Source organism: Pelophylax lessonae, assembly GCF_965119305.1.
Source record: "Pelophylax lessonae genome assembly, chromosome: 8".
NCBI lineage: Eukaryota > Metazoa > Chordata > Amphibia > Anura > Ranidae > Pelophylax > Pelophylax lessonae.
The window spans coordinates 236,760,473-236,777,466 of NC_138775.1; the positions used below are offsets into that span (position 1 = coordinate 236,760,473).

General features: G+C 43.8%; 1 protein-coding gene across 2 annotated transcripts in view; it reads right to left on the reverse strand.

The window, feature by feature from the left end:
• ACOT11 (acyl-CoA thioesterase 11) overlaps positions 1–16,994 on the reverse strand; it is a 70,489-nt gene that overhangs the window by 13,102 nt on the left and 40,393 nt on the right. For both annotated transcript variants that reach the window (XM_082264890.1, XM_082264889.1), the window contains exon 9: positions 1,248–1,392. In XM_082264890.1, coding sequence (XP_082121016.1) covers positions 1,248–1,392 — 145 coding nt within the window. The remainder of the gene's footprint in view (positions 1–1,247; positions 1,393–16,994) is intronic.

A 16,994-nucleotide genomic window follows, 5' to 3' on the forward strand; every position in this document is an offset into this window, starting at 1 on the left:
TCCTACCTTCGTGTCTGCGAATGTCATGTCTTCACTCCGAGGAGTCCTTCTCTGCTGTGGCGGAGCCGGCGAGGCACCGCTGAGAACGAGTGCCTTTGATTTAAAAATGGCGCCATTACATAACTGCGCAAGCGCCCTCCCAGCCAAGCTTGTACGAGCTTTCCCGAGCCCAGCAGGCATCAGAAACGGCGCATGCGCTGTTGTGATGTCGGCCAGCAACCATTTTTTTTACGGGTACCGCTGCCCGTAACGGGCATTTACGGGTAGCCCGAAAATGGCCTGAAATGTACAGGCTGCCCATAAATTACTGGGCGCTTGGCAACACTGGGGGGGGGGGGGGATATGATCAACATGTATAAATACGTTTGGGGTCCACATAGTGAACTTGGTGTTGAGATATTCACTTTAAGGTCAACACAGAGGTCCAGGGGGCACTCTTTACGTCTAGAGGAAAACAAATTTAGTCTCCAAATACGGAAAGGTTTCTTCACAGTAAGAGCTGAGAAAATGTGAAATAGACTCCCTCCAGAGGTGGTTCTGGCTAGCTCACTAGATTGCTTTAAAAAAAAAAATAGGCCTGGATTCTTTCCTGGGTGTACAGAATATAAATGGGTACTAATATTTATAGGTAAAGTTGATCGAGGGAATATCCGATTGCCTCTCGGGGGATCAGGAAGGAATGGTTTCCCCTGCCGTAGCAAGTTGGATCATGCTTTGTTGGGGTTTTTTCACCTTCCTCTGGATCAACTGTGGTTATAGGATTGTGTATATGGGATTGTATGGTTGGGTTTTCTTTACTGTTTTTTTGTTTTTTATTGATAGAGCCAGATGGACTTGTGTCTTTTTTCAACCTGAGTAACTATGTAACTATGAGCCCCCCGTTCACACTAAGGCGACCTGTGAGGCGACCTGGTCGCCTCACAGGTCGCCTTCCATAGAGAAGCTGCGGACCCGTTCTAATAGGAGCGACAGAAAAAGGGTCCGGAGCTTCTTTGGGGCGACCTGGAGCGACCTGCATAGACTTCAATGTTATGAAGTCCGTGCCGGCCGCTCCGAGGTCGCGGGGCGAGCAGCGCGCCGCGACCTAGGAGGTCGCCCGGCAAAGTAGCTTCGCCCCAGTGTGAACGGGGCCTGAATCCATAAAGCGTTATAGCACAATAAGACAAGAGTTAGGAGGTTTGTTTACTTTTACACAAGAGATAAAATAGTGAAACATAAGATAATTAAAGCTGTATAAATTTGCCTACCCCAGGTTCCGGTTTGATGTGAGGTAGAATACAGGGATGGTTATTTTCATCCAGAACCACAAACGTCATAAAAGCGCTGTTTATGTGTCTTCTAGGCACAGTGACATCATGGCAAAATGCCTCCACACAGACGCCCACCTCCATACTGCAACACAAGCATGTTCACACCGTGAATATTTTTTTTAAAGGAAGCCTTATTGTTTTTCACTGTGAATCTTATCAGACTGAAGTGGTATACTCCTATTTTATATGCTCTATCAGCCTATTTCAATAAAGTAGGCAGCAATAGCAGTGAAAAAAAAAAAAAAGTACAGTAACCCACAATAACCAATCAGCATTCAGTCTAACCAGATTATTATTTTTGCTGGACAGAATACATACATCAGTATGACCATTTAATAAAATTATAATTTTGATGACTAAAGCCTTTCAGAAATAGTTTGCAAAAAAACAGGCAGTGTGATCGATAAACTATTGTTTTGATTAAAAAGGGACAATCAGCCAAATGAAAAATGTTTTAATCCAATCAAAGTGAACCAAACTGATCTTTTCATTTTGTGTTTAACCATCTCTGGACCGGAAGATTTTCCCCCTAATGACCAGGCCATATTTTGCGATTTCGGCACTGCCTTATATAACAGACAATTGCGCAGTCATGCAATGCTGTACTTAAATAAAATTGATGTCCTTTTTTCCCCAGAAACAGAGCTTTCTTTTGGTGGTATTTGATCACCTCTGCGATTTTTATTTTTTGCGCTATAAACAAAAAAAGAGCGACAATTCTGAAAAAAAAACAATATTTTTCACATTCTGCTATATAACATTCTCAAAAAAAAATCAACATTTTTTAACATTTTGCTTTCTGCTACATATTTTTGGTTAAAAAAAAAAAAAAAAAATCACAATAAGCATATTTTAATTGGTTTGAGCAAAAGTTATAGCGTCTACTAACTACAGCAAAGATTTATGTCATTTTTATTGTTTTTTTTTTTTTTTTACTAGTAATGGCGGCGATCTGTGATTTTTAGCAGGACTGCGACATTGCGGCGGACAGATCGGACCCCTGACTGACATTTTTTACACTTTTGGGGGGGACCAGTGACATTACTACAGTAATCAGTGCTAAAAATATGCACTGTTACTGTAATAATGAAACTGGCAGGGAAGGGGTTAACATTGTGGGTGATCAAGGGGTTAAATGTGAGCTTAGGGGAGTGATTCTAACTGTGGGGGGCGTGGCTTATGAAATGATCATAGAGACATGTGATCCTATATAGAAGGATCACAGGGGCTCTGTGATCATTCCACGGAGAAGAACGGTCAGCTGTGTTTACAACGGAGCCACCTGACCCGTGCATTGGCTCGCCCCCTAGCTGCCTGCTTGCGACTGACGTAGACCTACGTCGATTTGTGCAGCAGAGCCACATTGCCGCAGTCAATAGGCGGCGCCCGGTCGGGAACTGGTTAAAGTGTTACTAAACCTACAACAGTAAAATCAGTCTGTACATTATGCAGTAAAGCATGCTTGATAAAGACAGAGCCTTTGGAGTCAGGTTGCTCATGCTCAGTTTGGTGTATATTGCTAGAGAACATTTTTTTTCCTTTGTTGGGAGGGTGCATGTGATCAGCACAGGGCCAATCAGCACTGTCCAGACAGAGGATCAGGGGTCCCGGATCCTCATAGGACAGCTCAGTGAAGTATGAAAACTCCTTCTACATACTTTACTAGGAACTGACAGAAGTCACGAGACTGCTATATACTGCTGATGAGAAAAGGTATTTAGCACTTTATCCATTTCCATGTTCTGTGTACTGTGGGAGACCAGATATAGTGAATGCAGGCTCCTGGGTTTAGTAACACTTTAACTACTGATTTAAAATCTGTGTTCATTTCTCAGTACATGTATAGTATCAAAGGTACCAGCAATACAAAGGAAGCATCAGTTGTACATGCTACTTTTTTTTTTTTTGCACATTAACCCCTTTATGCCAACAGAATGCAAATATACGTCCTCGCCTTCAGGGAGTTTTACCGGGGTGATGCCTGCAGCTAGAGGCATCACCCTGGTACCGTTGTTCAGAGCCGATGGTTTGCTTTCTTTTAACAACAACCAATGCGACTGAGCAGCCACTCGGTTGTTATTACAAGGAGTGGGAGGGGACTTCCCCCCCCTCCTGCCACCTTCCGTGGCTCGCCCGGGTCTCCTGTCCCACTGGATTCAGCTTTGATTGGGTCTCCAATGTAGAAACCCGGAAGCGGCGTCATGACATTACTTCCGGGTACCGGAGCCTTAAAAGGCGCCAGATTTTTTAAAAAAAATGACAGTAATAAAAACAGCCAAATTTGGCATTTGGAATGCTTTAAGGGCAAAGGAGGGGTTTAGGGTCTTTTGGACCCCAGATCCTTCATAAAGAGTACCTGTCACTGCCTATTACTGTCACAAGGCAGGTTTACATTTTTTAAAGGAACAGTGTAAAAAGTAAAAAACACTCCGTCCCTCTGTGCTCGCGCCCAGAAGTGCCTGCATATGTAAATGGCGTTCAAACCACACATGTGAGATTTTGCTGCGTTCGCACAATATCTCCTCTGTAACTCTAAACAGGTAACTGTTAACAGTGCCCCCTATGAAGATTTTTACGTACTGTAGTTTGTCACCATTCCACGAGTGTTTGCAACTTTAAAGCATGACATGTTAGGGATAGATTTACTCGGTGTGACATCATCTTTCACATTATACAAAAAAAATGTGCTAACTGTACTTTTTTTTTTTTAATGTTTGGGGGTTTAAGTAATTTTCTAGCAAAGAATACTGATTTTAACTTGTAAGCAACAAATGTCAGAAAAAGGCTTAGGCATGAAAGGGTTAATGTGTGTTGTGCTAGGCAGTCTATTATAAACGAATGGGCTAGCAATGCATCTCAGGGTGTTTTCACACTTGGTGCGATTGCCTGGTTTGAACCCGATTTCGATTGCTCCCCCCCTCCCCCTGCCCCCGATGGACTGTGTTCACATTTGATATTTGTATCCGAACCGCGGTACACTTGTGTCATCAAGCTGCAGCCGGCATGTACTCATGTAGCTTGGCAACCGCTGTAAACGAGAAGGTGCCAAAATGGATAGAATTGCTTGCTTTGGTACGATTGCGTTCTTATCAGAAGCAAACCGTACTGGAGTTCACATGAACCGTACCCCCGACCACCCTTTTTAAGTGGACTCGGGTATGGTTCGCGGGTGCGCACCCAAGTTCAAAGACAGTGTTTGCATCATCAAAAATAACCTAATTCTGACGTCAATCGAACTCGGGTGCGCACCAAAAGTGCTAGTGTGAAAACACCCTCAGTGACCCAAAAAATATACCTGCATCTTTTTAAAGTTTTTCAAATATACAGTATCTCACAAAAGTGAGCACACCTCTTGCATTTTTGTAAACATTTTATCATATCTTTTCATGTGACAACACTGAAAAAATTACACTTTGCTACAATGTAAAGCAGTGAGTATACATCTTGTATAACAGTGTAAATTTGCTGTCCCCTCAAGATAACAAACACCCAGCCATTAATACCGAAACCGCTGGCAACACAAGTGAGTACACCCCTAAGTAAAAATGTCTAAATTGGGCCCAATAAGCCATTTTCCCTCCCCGGTGTCATGTGACTCGTTAGTGTTACAGGGTCTTAGGTGTGCAGGTGTGCAGGTGTGTTAAATTTGGTGTTATCGCTCTAATTCTCTCATACTGGTCACTGGAAGTTCACTATGACACCTCATGGCAAAGAACTCTGATGATCTGAAGAAAAGAATTGTTGCCCTACATAAAGATGGCCTAGGCTATAAGAAGATTGCCAAGACCCTGAAACTGAGCTGCAGCATGGTGGCCAAGACCATACAGCAGTTTAACAGGACAGGTTCCACTCAGAACAGGCTTCGCCATGGTCGACCAAATAAGTTGAGTCCACATGCTCAGCGTCATATCCAGAGGTTGTCTTTGGGAAATAGACGTATGATTGCTGCCGGCATTGCTGCAGAGGTAGAAGGGGTGGGGGGGGGGGGGGGTGGGGGTCAGCCTGTCAGTGCTCAAACCATACGCCGCACACTGCATCAAATTGGTCTGTATGGCTGTCATCCCAGAAGGAAGCCTCTTCTAAAAATGATGCACAAGAATGCCCGCAAACAGTTTGCTGAAGACAATCAGATTAAGGACATGGATTACTGGAACCATGTTCTGTGGTCTGATGAGACCAAGATAAACTTATTTGGTTCAGATGGTGTCAAGCATGTGTGGCGACAACCACGTGAGGAGTACAAAGACAAGTGTGTCTTGCCTACAGTCAAGCATGGTGGTGGAAGTGTCATGGTCTGGGGCTGCATGAGTGCTGCCAGCACTAGGGAGCTACAGTTTATTGAGGGAACCATGAAGGTCAACATTTACTGTGACATACTGAAGCAGAGCATGATCCCCTCCATTCAGAGACTGGGCCGCAGGGCAGTATACCAACATGAGAACGACCCCAAACACACCTCAAAGACGACCACTGCCTTGCTAAAGAAGGTGAGGGTAAAGGTGATGGACTGGTCAAGAATGTCTCCAGACCTAACCAATATTGAGCATCTGTGGGGCATCCTCAAACGGAAGGTGAAGGAGCGCAAGGTCTCTAACATCCACCAGCTTCATGATGTCGTCATGGAGGAGTGAAAGAGGACTCCAGTGGCAACCTGCGAAGCTCTGATGAACTCCACGCCCAAGAGGGTTAAGGCAGTGCTGGAAAATAATGGTGGCCATACAAAATATTGACACTTTAGCCCCAATTGGGACATTTTCACGTAGGGGTGTATTCACTTTTGTTGCCAGCGGTTTAGACATTAATGGCTGAGTGTTGAGTTATTTTGAGGGGGCAGCAAATGTACACTGTTATACAAGCTGTACACTCTACTTTACATTGTAGCAAAGTATCATTTCTTCAGTGTTGTCACATGAAAAGATGTAATAAAATACTTACAAAAATGTGAGGGGTGTACTCACTTTTGTGAGATACTGTATATGTACAGTATTGATTGACAGAGGCTTTACCTCCCTCTTATTCTAAGATACAGGCTGGAGGGGTGTGACAACCCGTGACTGTCAGAAATCCACCCACACCATGTTATTATCAAAAAAAAAAAAAAAATGAAAGCTTTTATTTCAAATATATATTTGTATGACAATTTCAAACAGTTTATTGATATTTTTACTCTGTATCCCAAACCTAAGTTTTTATTATTATTATTTTGAACATATGACCAGCAGCAGAGGACAAAAAGCTCCTACTGCCACGGTTTCTCTGCAGACAGGCTTGGAAAGATCTGGGTCATGTGACGGCTGTATATCGATGAGGAAAAAAGCTACTAAGATTTTTTTTATTTTTTGAATTAAAATATTTACAGTGCCATTATCCACATACAGAAAGAGAAGGGACAATGTGCATTAAACAGTGTGTGTTTAGTATCACTTTAACTAGATGTTTTCCAATTATAGGGATTTATTTACTAAAGCTCATGCACGGATGTCCATTGAACCCCCCCCCCCCCGCGCGCCGAAGTCGCCAAAAGTAGTGCAAGAACTACTTTTGGGACTCGGTGCGGCACTGCAAAGTCAGCGTCACACCATTTTGGTTGGTGCCATTGCCGCAGTAGGCTCCGATTTGGCATGCGCCTGATTAATGAGCCTGATGTGAATGGGGGCTAACTTGCATTGTGGAAAGGCAGCATGTTCATTTTGAATGTGCTACGTACCCACACAACACAACGCAGGCTTTAATGCTCCTGCATTGTTTTTTTTCACCACAGCACAACAGATTGCACCAATGGTTCAGAAGTTTTCACACATGCATTGTGGGTGTGCTGTCTAGGTGTATTGGGGTTACAGTGAAAATAAAAGGCAAGTCCCTGGGTTTCATGCATTACTGTATGTTTCAGTAATGAAAGACAAAAACACGGTTTTGCCACATGTTATCGCAACCTACAGGTATAAATATGGCCGTAGAGACTAAAGCCTCGTACACACGCACCGATTGTTGGCCGTAAATTTTCGGCCAACGTCCGATCGGCCAATTGTCGGCTTGTTAGTATGATGCTTCCGACAACCGACTGCGACTTTTCGGGGGAACAAAATCTGGTGTGCTTGCTATACAATTTTTGTTGGCCGTCACCAGAACGGCCGATTGTTCGTCAGTCAGTACAGATTTCGGCAGACAAAAGTCAGATAAGCAAGACTGGCCATGCTCAGAGAAGAAAAAACACACGAAAAGTAAACCAGAACATGACATCACTTCTGCAGTTGGTTGTTGTTGGCCGACAAAATTAGTGTGCAGTCAAGAGCACATTTCAACCAACACAACAACACTGGACAAAAGACGGCTGATCGGTCGGCCAACAATCGGTGTGTGTGTACGGGACTTAAAGGAAGCAGATGTTGTGTTTAGGGTAGAATCTGGAAATTAATGAGGAAATGCATGGAGGGTCAAGAATGGAGAGTTTTATAGCTTAAAAGGTTAGAATTGTATTCTCTGCGTATTTTCTGTGTAACCGGTGACCTGTGGAGGAGTTGATAAATAGAAGACTTGGAGGAGGAACAAGAGACATAGCTGAGTCATGCAGAATAGGTCAGGATGGATTGGAGTGATGCTGGTCTGTTTGTTGGTAAGGCAACAGGAAGGTGTTGTAATAGTCAAGCTGGAAGATATTAGTCATTGAATGAGGAAGGGGCACAATAGGGGAATGTCCATTATTATATTCAGAATCTGACATGCTCTCTGGCATTTGCAACATTCTTCACCGAAACATATTGAACAGAGTACTTTTTTTGGTAAAGATTACAACTATCTACAGTTACTTTTTCAAGTTCCAGAATGATCCGAAACTTACAAGCTAAATTAGTTTTGATGCAAGAATATATGTAGCACTTTTCTCTCTGGGGACTCAAATTGCTTTATCTGCTATTGGGACAGATGGTGAGACAGCCATATCACACATCATAGTAGAGTCTTTGTCTTTGGAGTGTGGGAGGATACCGGAGAACCTGGAGGAAAGCTATGCAAGCACTTGGAGATCATGCAAACTTCATGTCGACAGTAACCTTACCAGGACACGAAGCAAGTATCTGTACCCCCATGCTGTTAGGCTGTTAGAAGTTCTAACCACTTGTGATGTGCGGTATATTAAGTGGCCCAGACTCCAACCACTTGTGATGTGCGGTATATCAAGTGCCCCAGACTATAACCACTTAAATTTGTGCGGTATATCAAGTGCCCCAGACTCCAACCACTTGTGATGTGCGGTATATCAAGTGCCCCAGACTCCAACCACTTGTGATGTGCGGTATATCAAGTGCCCCAGACTCCAACCACTTGTGATGTGCGGTATATCAAGTGCCCCAGACTCCAACCACTTGTGATGTGCGGTATATCAAGTGCCCCAGACTATAACCACTTAAATTTGTGCGGTATATCAAGTGCCCCAGACTCCAACCACTTGTGATGTGTGGTATATCAAGTGCCCCAGACTCCAACCACTTGTGATGTGTGGTATATCAAGTGCCCCAGTCTCTAACCACTTGTGATGTGCGGTATATCAAGTGCCCCAGACTCCAACCACTTGTGATGTGCGGTATATCAAGTGCCCCCGACTCCAACCACTTGTGATGTGCGGTATATCAAGTGCCCCAGACTCCAACCACTTGTGATGTGCGGTATATCAAGTGCCCCAGACTATAACCACTTAAATTTGTGCGGTATATCAAGTGCCCCAGACTCCAACCACTTGTGATGTGTGGTATATCAAGTGCCCCAGTCTCTAACCACTTGTGATGTGCGGTATATCAAGTGCCCCAGACTCCAACCACTTGTGATGTGCGGTATATCAAGTGCCCCAGACTCCAACCACTTGTGATGTGCGGTATATCAAGTGCCCCAGACTCCAACCACTTGTGATGTGCTGTAGATCAAGTGCCCCAGACTCTATTGACTTGTAATCTGCGATATATATCAAGTGCCCCAGACTCTAACCACTTGAGATGTGCGATATATCAAGTGCCCCAGACTCATAGGTTTATCAAAGTTGAATACAGAAAAATAAAGCAAAATCGATTTACTCAGTGTTCTAGTATTATCTAAGCCAGATTTTTCAAACATAAAACCATACACAGATATACTTATCTGTTTTTTCGGAGCATCAAAGTTACATACACATGGCCTTCCTACATGCTTTATACACAGGTTTCTTGGCCTTAGCCCAAGTGTCAGGAGTACAGGACAGGTAAAGTTCACCAGCACACCTCTCACTACTAATAATACTATGAAAGGTAATTATTGACAACAGGCAGGAGAAGGCAAAAAACACTGCTGTTGTTTAACCCCTTCAAGACAGAGGGTAAAACAAATCTTAACGCCTGAACGCAACATTACAACTTTGCAATGTATTAGTAAAACTGTACATATCATCAGTACTACTTTGGGTATCCAGGTGAAATAAACCTTATTTTTTCCAGGACAATTAACCTTTTATTGGATAGTAAGCGTTGCTCTCGCCGCACCTGTTGTCACTTTTTAAAAGTGGAGTGGCTGTGAGGGTGGAGCGTCGCGTTTCCTGTGAATGAATAAACTACAAGTATCGTCAGTCACTGCGGCAGATATATTTGTAGTTTGAATGAATTGCAGGCACGCTGATCTGCTGATAGTTCATTGTCCCCATAGTTCATTCACACTACCTACAGCTCTGCAATGATAGCCCATGCAAAAGGAATGGGAAACAGAGCTGCAGGCAGTGTGTGCAGGAGTCGGACATTGCACCCGTGATCTGATGATTGGCTCTGTGCTGATCACATGCATTCTCCCAAGAAAAAAAAAACCTCTTTAGCAATACACACCAAACTGAGCATGTGCAGCTTGCCCCCAAGGCTCTGTTCAATCAGCAGATAGATTGGGGACTGTAAAAGAAGGGGGGGGGGGGGGGTCGGAATCAGAGAGGACAAGATCAAGCAGCCTTTTTACACAATGCAGATCATTAACCCTTTAGGTTCCACAGCGAGTATAACAAGCGGGGATTTTTTTCAGTGGGAACATGGGGGAATGCAGTTCCCGCACCAACAGCACTGAATGTAGGCAATGGCAGGGGGTGCTGGGGTGTGATGGAGGGTCTACTGATGCTGACTGCTGGGAGATCTAATGTTGCTGGAGAGGATCTATTTTTTGCAAGGTGATCTATTGTTGCTGGTGGGTGATCTTGTTACTGGGAGGGTTAATTGTTGCTGGAAGGGATCTACTGTTGCTGACAGCTGGAGAGTGTATTAATGTTGGCTTCTGGGAGATCTGTTGTTGCTGGGGGGGGATCTGGGAGATCTGTTGTTGCTGGCTGCAAGGGATTTATTTTATTGCTTTTCTTATCATCAATACTAAATCCCATACAAATTACTTAGCACTATTAAATTCTACTTGGCTCTATATTCTCCAAAAGGGGCCCTACTGGGTAGGGGTGGAACTAAAGATCTGCTCGGTGGTGGGTAGGGGCTAGTCTAAAGGTCGGTGCTCGGTGGTGGGTAGGGGCTAGTCTAAAGGTCGGTGCTCGGTGGTGGGTAGGGGCTAGCCTAAAGGTCGGTGCTCGGTGGTGGGTAGGGGCTAGCCTAAAGGTCGGTGCTCGTTGGTTGGTAGGGGCTAGCCTAAAGGTCGGTGCTCGTTGGTGGGTAGGGGCTAGCCTAAAGGTCGGTGCTCGGTGGTGGGTAGGGGCTAGCCTAAAGGTCGGTGCTCGGTGGTGGGTAGGGGCTAGCCTAAAGGTCGGTGCTCGGTGGTGGGTAGGGGCTAGCCTAAAGGTCAGTGCTCGGTGGTGAGTAGGGGCTAGCCTAAAGGTCGGTGCTCGTGGTGGGTAGGGGCTAGTCTAAAGGTCGGTGCTCGGTGGTGGGTAGGGGCTAGTCTAAAGGTTGGTGCTCGGTGGTGGGTAGGGGCAGAGATACAAAGTGACTTAGAAGGAGGGAGTTCCTGCACCTATTCTAGGAGAAAAAAAAAAAAAAAAGCACTGATAACAACCATGCTTTACTGCATATACAGACTTTACTATTGTGAGTTTAGTAATTAGGGATACACCGAAATGAAAATTCTGGGCCGAAACCGAAACGGAAAATGCAGGATGCCCTTGGCTGAAAACCGAAAATTACTTTTTTCCCCCCAAATGATTTTAAAATAGATAGAACAGGGGCATACACCAAAAACAGGCAGGCGTACCTGTAGCTGCCACCCTGTCGCAGTATAGTGGTTAATTTAATTACCAATGGTATTTGTATTATGCAGCATGAGGGGGTTAATGTATTGCCACTGCTGGTCACTGATGAATTAGTGACCGACCAGTGGCAGTTAATTAACCCCTTTGTGCTGCATTAGTGCAACCAGTATCAGTGTTAATTAACACTGGTTGCACTGCTACTGGTTGCACTAATGCAGCACAAAGGGGTTAATTAACTGCCACTGGTCAGTCACTAATTCATCAGTGACCAGCAGTGGCAATACATTAACCCCCTCATGCTGCATAATACAAATACCATTGGTAAGCTCACCTCAGCGTCCCCCCCCCCCACTGCCTCAGCGTCCCTCACCATCCCAATGCAATCTCCTCACTTTCACTCAGCTCCTCCTGTGTCCTTCCTTTCAAAAGACCCGCCTCTGGCCGGCGGCCCGCCTCCCGGTGATGTCACTACTACTACGATGTGCATGAATGAACTAACACACCGGGCGGGCAAGCGGCCGCTAATAGCTATAACTATGCGAGTGCTTCGCTTCCCTGTCAGCGGAGATACCCGCCTGATAGGGAAGTGAAGCGCTCACATAGTTACAGCTATTAGCGGCCGCTCGCCCGCCCGGTGTGTTAGTTCATTCATGCACATCATAATAGTAGTGACATCACTGGGAGGCGGGCCACCGGCCAAAGGCGGGTCTTTTTAAACCTGCGCTGCGCCCGCGGCGGCCATCTTTAGTATCTGCATCTTTAACCCATTTTCGGCCGAAATGGAATAAGCCCATTTTCGGCCGAAAATTTTGGTTGCCGAAATTTCGGTGCACCACTATTAGTAATACTTTAATAACTGTCCTTCCCCAAAACTTAAAATATACATAAACCTTAATAATTGACTGCTCTTATTTGGTCCTTTTGCATGGTTTAGATATGCTTAGGAAGCAGTTATATATGGGAGGAGAGGTTGTACTCTCAAATATTATAAAGTTTGGAATATGGGTTAGAGGGGGGTGAGTGGGTAGTATGGTTAAAGTTAGTCTTTGGCCTGAGTAGGGCTTTGGATATCTACTGTACAGTATGTTTATATTAGTATTAGCTATATTTTAAATTCCTTTACTCCAAACATTTGTTCAACCATTGATTTGCTACGGGGGCAAGGGGAGGAGACAGGAGCGCCAGGGGGGATCCTAGAAGAGGGGGATCAGGGCTGCTCTGTGCAAAATCATTGCACAGAGCAATTAAGTGTATCATCTTTGTTTGGTAAAAAAAAAAAAAAACACACCTTTACAATCACTGTAATAGCAGCTTTAGAATGGCTTGTCCTTTAAGTTCTACAAAGACATCTTCCATTACAGTATGTCTTATAAAACACTGTTTTGCAGTCACGGAATTTGTAAACTGATAGCTTATACAACATGGGACAGAAACCCACACCTGTGCAAGTTCATGTTAAACTCTTTGCTTTCTAAAGCAATTTAAACTTCCGCAGATCAGATTCCAAAGCCCTGTCCTTTTCTGTTTGTCTTGTGCAGACAATACAGCAGTTCTTCAAGTTTTGAAGCAAAATACTCAGCATTATCATACTTTCTACAAACTGGTAAGAGCCAGATAAAAGTACAATCGTTACAAACAATGAAGATGGGTTACAATGCATCACGCAACTGCAGAGGTGATGTCAGGAAAACAAATATATATGCATTAAATAAGATGAGACAAAGAGAAATGGTGTATAGCAACCTAACGTAGGTACGAAATGTGCTACTAGGTCTGAATAGACTGCACTGGTAAATGCCAACTTCTTACTAGGTGCTATAAATCATTTTACTTTAAAGCTGATATTTAGGTACTTGTTATGTGATAGTGAAGTATTTTTCAAAATTTGTTACTAGCAACACTGGTGTTCAAAATAGCAAAACTACAGAAATAACAACCCTTGTGCTAAAAACTTGAGGAACCGTATTGATTTACACTACTGGACATTGTGGAGAGGACATCTGCCTATGTGGTTGCTTTCTCTTTAATCGGGTCAGAAATTGGCCAATTTGAAATGGAAATGAAGGGAAGACATACTACCTATCAGTAGGGATGAGCTCAGGCATGTCTAGGTCTGAACCCGCCTGAACTATCCTGCAAGGAATCGGTCACTGCGCTCTGCCAGTCAAACTGTTGAGGTATTTCCTACCCCAAAGCCGTTTATAAGCGGCATGTATATCTGTGGCTACAGGGCAGGGAATGCCTCAGTCGTTTATGACTGGCGGGGTGCAGTGACAGCTTTAGTCTAGAAACTAAACATGTTGTGATATAAGGGTGCGCTGATAACTTAGAGCTGCTACCTGAACTGTGTATAGTATTAAAGAATGATGAAAATAAAGGTGCGCTATGTATAAATCAACAATTCACAAAATATATGTGACAAAAACATATACAATAATTGTTGTGCAAAATAATGAGACAGTCAATAGAAGCCTGTTGAGAGGAAACGTCGTAAGAAAGGAGGCGAGTTGCGCCGCCACGGACGTCACACACAAGCCCGGTCTGCAGCCGGGATCTGTGTATTTGCCTGTTATCCACGCTCGAATCCCCTTGTTCAATGTAAGTGCAATACTTGTCTTAATAAACGTATCTCGGGGATATTATGCCATGGTCTTTTTTCTCTGCCCTACACATGTTACTTGTGAGAGTTAACAGAGAATAGGAACCTTCAGCAGGAGCGGGATTTACTATCTGGCAATCGATCATTACTGGATTCAATCTGTGCCTGTTTTTTTCCCAGCATTTGGTAAGAGGCCATCCTTATCCTACTGCGGGGTGATTTATTCCTAGATATCTCCTCCCTACCATCTAGCAGTCAGATTACTTTCTGCCTTCAACTCTAATACCTTTGGTAAGGAGGGAAGCTATTTGGTGGTGGGATTTTCAATCACGGAGCACTGGACACAGCATCCTTAATCCATCTTGACTTTCAGCACTTGGTGGAGAATATCATTGGACTTGATTATTGGATTTATATTTGGGATTTGTTTTCACCTTTGTACACAATTACACACGTGGTGATATTGTTTACAGTGGACGTTATCACATTTGGACATTGGTCCCTTATTTCTATAACACTCACTGTTTTATGCATTTGTGAATCCATTATTATTTTGCACAACAATTATTGTATATGTTTTTGTCACATATATTTTGTGAATTGTTGATTTATACATAGGGCACCTTTATTTTCATCATTAGAAACTAAACACGCCTGAGCTCAACAGGATGGCAATAAGCTGCAGACAAACTAATCTGTTTTAAAAAGCTGTTGTTACCTATTTTATGTTCCCCTTAAAATATACACTATATTGCCAGAGGTCGCCTGCCTTTACACGCACATTTTAAGGGCATCCCAGTCTTAGTCCTAAAACAGCTTCAACTCTTCTGTGAAGGCTGTCCACAAGGTTTGGGAGTGCATCTATGGGAATGTTTGACCATTCTTCCAGAAGTGCCTCTGTGAGGTCAGGCACTGATGTTGGACAAGAAGTTCTGGCTCGCAGTCTCCGCTCTAATTCATAGCAAAGGTGTTCTATCGGGTTGACGTCAGGACTCTGCGCAGGCCAGTCAAGTGTCTCCAACCCAAGTTTGCTCATCCAGGCCTTTATCAACCTTGCTTTGTGCACTGGTGTGCAGTCATGTTGAAACAGGAAAGGGCCATCCCCAAACTTTTCCTACAAGGCTGGGAGCATAAAATTGTCCAAAATGTCTTGGTATGCTGACGCCTAAAGCTGGATACACACTATACAAATTTGTCCCTTGCTGTTGAGTAAGATAATCTGGCAGCATATGGGTTTGGGGCATTTTATTAATGGCTGTGCCAAGTAAATGTTCATAATATATACATGGAGATCCTATTATATTATTATTATTGATTATTTAGATTGTGACCTTGTTGTATGGTCCTTTAAGATACATGTGCATGTACCGATCTTCTTTATGAGGTTTTGGGCACTCTGGCATCCTAGATTCTATGATTTGGATAGGGTCCCGTGTGTCTACAGTGAATAGGCATGTTCTACTTGTTTGCAGTGAACAGGCATGTCCCAGCTGCTTGTAGTGAGCAGGGGTTAAGTGCCGAGGGATGCATCCCTATAAATGCATATGAGCCACGCCCTCTGACGAAGTGATGACAAAACGCATTAGGGTGGGACCACACGGCTTCTCTTCTACAGAGTTGCGCACGCTGATTCCCCCTGCCTGATAAGCTCCGCTGGACGAACTTCCTCCGTAGAAGTCTGTGTATGACGAAACGCGTTAGCGCGTGAGAAAAGCGGTCACCTAGGCAACCAGACACCGGACGGCAACCTCGTATCGCTTCAGGGACTTCCAGACGCTGACGAGCGGGACGGAGGCACAGGTAGGCTACGCGGACGGCTGTGTTGTCATTGTATTGATTTCCACGCTGTTTTATACCTTTTTTCTGTAAGTGCATATGTGTGGGGGTAGGGGAATTAATAAAGTGGTCATTACGTTACTACTCTATGAGCCCCTTTATTTCTCCCTAATGCACTACCTTCCACCGAGTCCAACATAGGCAAAACAGGAGGAGGATCTGTGTTAGCAAACAGTATCGGAACATCCGGTTGGAGCAGTGGAAATCTGCAGTCCATATGTACCTTTGGAGGATACAAAAAGGTCTAACTATCACCTGTATCTGGTGAGTGAGCAATTCTGGGGGACTGGGCACGTGGTGAGGTGAAGGGGATAGATTTACTCTACTCCAGCACGGTTGGCCATCCCATCCCTGGGATGTATAAGGACATTGTGGACTTTTGCAATTATTCATATATTTTCATATGGAATATTGTAGCGCTGCTTGTGGATATTTACTCTTCATGCATTAGTTCTAGAAGGAGTTGTATGCACCTTTCTTTTATTTATGTATTTTAGGCAGCAGCTTTTATATCCATTATACCATTCATGGTTGTTCTATATATGTTATCCTGAGCGCTGGGTGATTGGGAATAATTTGAATTAATTTTTTTCAGTCCTGATTAACACTCTATGCTTATTTGACTTTTATTTTTATTGGTGGCTGCTGTTTGATTATTATTATTAGAACCTTGTTTTTGGCACAGGGTGGAGATCTTATGTATTTTATAAGCCATTTCCCTTTTATATTACACTATACAACTTTTGTTGTTAGATTTCCTTTAGATTTACCTTCAACTATGTAGTGCGAGGGCCTGCTTGATTGCACACAAATTGAAAGTGTTTAGATATGACCTCATATTATTTGGTTTTGGTAAATCTAAAGGAAAAAATCTAAAGACAATTGTATAGTGTGTATGGCCCATTAGAGTGCCCTTCACTGGAACTAAGGGGCCAAGCCCAACCCCTGAAAAACAACCCCACACCATAATCCCCCCTCAACCAAACTTTACACTTGGCACGATGCAGTCAGGCAAGTACCGTTCTCCGCTAAACCCAGACATGTCCATCGGATTGAAAGACAGAGA